This window comes from Sinocyclocheilus anshuiensis, unplaced genomic scaffold, assembly GCF_001515605.1.
Source record: "Sinocyclocheilus anshuiensis isolate Anshui unplaced genomic scaffold, SAMN03320099.WGS_v1.1 scaffold67, whole genome shotgun sequence".
Taxonomy (NCBI): Eukaryota; Metazoa; Chordata; class Actinopteri; order Cypriniformes; family Cyprinidae; genus Sinocyclocheilus; species Sinocyclocheilus anshuiensis.
The window spans coordinates 3,359,063-3,361,744 of record NW_015552546.1 but is presented as its reverse complement, the minus strand read 5'-3'; the positions used below and the strand labels follow the sequence as shown (position 1 = coordinate 3,361,744).

General features: G+C 43.8%; 1 protein-coding gene across 1 annotated transcript in view; it reads left to right on the top strand.

Moving 5' to 3' along the window:
* The first annotated feature begins 1,562 nt into the window (after nt 1-1,562).
* Nucleotides 1,563-2,682, top strand: part of LOC107664151 (cerebellin-4-like) — a 7,916-nt gene continuing 6,796 nt past the window's right edge. The window contains exon 1 of the mRNA XM_016454610.1: nt 1,563-2,288. Within this exon, the coding sequence (XP_016310096.1) occupies nt 1,995-2,288 (294 nt within the window). The 5' untranslated portion in view covers nt 1,563-1,994. The remainder of the gene's footprint in view (nt 2,289-2,682) is intronic.

Here is a 2,682-nt window from a genome sequence, read left to right as displayed (position 1 = left end):
TTCCTTCCCCGCTGTCGTCTGGCAGCCCCTCTGCTCACCCTCAGCCCATCTGTTCAGTGCGAGCACCGCGGGTCTGCCAGTCTCCATCGTCGGCGTGGCTGGAGAATCCCTTGCCTCTGCCTCCAGCCTCTGTGTCCCAGATGCCACCTCAGCCCGTCGACCCAGCGCCTCCACCATGGCTTCTAGCTCCCTCCTCTCCGGGCTCCCTCGTCCCTCTGGCTCCGCCTTGGTCTGTCGTCGACCATCCGTCGCCTCGGGACTCCACTCCTCTGGCTGCGCCTCGTCCCTCTGGCTCTGTCAGGCTCCTCCTTCCCTTCAGCTCCTCCTCGGTCCGCTGTCGCAGCGGCTCCACCGTGGCCTTCCAAATCCCCGCCTCCGCCTCAGTCGCCTGAGCCATCTGCTACGCCTTGGCCCTCCGCATCCTCCCCGTCGCCCTGGCTCATAAGCTCTCTGGCTCTCCGTCTCTGCCTCGGGCTCCTCCACCTGCTCTGCCGCCGTCGGTCGGCCCCCTGGAGTCGTCAGCCCTTCCTCCACCGTGTGTAAGTACTGAGTAGTATTAATTAACTACATGTACTTACAATATGTTTAGGGTTAGGATTAGGGTTCAGTTTAGGGTTACTTTCATGTAATTATGCATAATTAATTGTTATTATAATAGTAAGTACATGTAACGTGTAACGAGGACACCTTAAAATAAAGTGTTACCAATATTGTCAATAATTGTAAATACAATCAGTAATAATATTAAAGGGGTCAACCAGCTCTGATTGGCCAGCTATCCAGTGAATATTTGGGTTGAACTGTTCTGGAACAGTGTTGTAAATACAACTTAACCACTGATTTCTAGTCGTGTCCTCCTTTGGAAGGCCAAACAATGTAGTTTCGCTTTCACAGCGTCACACACGGTGGGCTAGAGTGAGCGGCGGCCGGGCTAGAGTGAGCAGAGGCGCTTTAGTCTTTGCAACTTTACAGATCTTCTTTATGCACCAAGAGCTTGTAACACTCCAAAGAGAAAGGAAAAATTGAAATCGCATCATATGACCCCTTTAATCATGAATAATAGTGCCTGAATGTGATGTATAAAAATACATATAATATATAGTACAAAAATATATAAAATATTTCTATTGAAGTATTGTTTCAGATTGTATATTGAGAGAGAGAGAGAGAGAGAATGATAATTATATAAATAAAAACTATAATACATTTTTATTCAATTATTGTTCTACGTTTCAGGGTGTGGCCAACATTACAATATGAAAAATTGTATTATACAGTTTGCCAATATATTAATATAAATTTAGTTAATGTTATTAATAATATTAATATGATCACGAATAATGTTTGCATGTATGATATATGAAATATTTGTATTAATAATAATAATCTTAATTAAAAAACTAAGTAGCTTTATCTTTGCTGGGTCTCAGGTGTATATAAAAAAATCATCTGACGTTACGCAGCATATCGGGTGTCACAGTGAGTTTATAGAGTTGGGCGTCATTAAGGGTGTGCGCGCTCACAGAAGTGTCTTTTGGTCGAGAGAAGGAGAGGAACATCATCCACAGATGTGCGAAGAGGGTCATTATATGGGGCTTGCTTTAGTTTACGTGCTTAGTTTTATGACGCAAAAGTAATATGGACAAGAAGTGTCTGTTGCGCAGGCATTGCGGATAATGATCTCAGTGCGCACTGAGCGGATTTTTACGCGGAGTCGCCAGGAACCTACGGAAAACTGCAGCTCTCCAAAACTCGCCTGACCGATCCTCCGGAGTTGAAAACTGTAGGAAATTACACGGAAATAAGTCAAACAATCAAAAAATGACTATAGACATAAGTTTGGTGCATCCACCTACGCGCGTTTGGTGATTTGTAAATCAGCAGCTGGTGTCTGGACGGATGTTTGGCGTAAACGAGCACAAACACGGAGCAGACGCGAAGTGACGGGACACAGAGAGCCGTTTGGATTTTGGCAACACTGGAGATCGTTCATCATGGTGTCCGTAACGCGCTTTAATAAGGCGTTTGTCGACTGCGTGGCTCTTTTTTTCTGCCTGGCCGTCATGTGTGAGCTGGTTTTGGCTCAGAATGACACCGAACCCATCGTCCTGGAGGGTAAGTGTCTGGTGGTTTGTGACTCGAACCCCGCCGACTGGAAGAGCTCCTCCTCGCCGCTGGGCATCTCCGTGCGCGCCGCCAACTCCAAAGTGGCTTTCTCCGCGGTCAGGAGCAACAACCACGAGCCCTCGGAGATGAGCAATAAAACGAGAATCATATATTTTGACCAGGTAAGGCTGAAGTTTATGGTTTTATGCATGCTATGCTGAAACAAATTGTATTTTTTTTTAATAGACTTTGACTTTCAGACCGTCTGGTGAAGCTCGTGCTTTAGACTAATAGTTTTGGATATGTTAATTTTTGAAAGTCAGTTTATGTTTACTTGCATACATTCAAGTTTTAACTACGAAGAAATTGAAAAAATACCTTTTAATAGCGATTTGTGTTCTCACACTATATAGGGGTAAGTTGTCACACTGTCACTAAACAGCCTGTCAGACAATTGTGAATAAATATATAAATGAATAAATAAAATAAAAGCAAAAATGTAAAAGGTAACCTAAAACAATCACATTTAAAAAATATACACTTTTTGATATACCATTAAAAAAACAAAAAACAAAC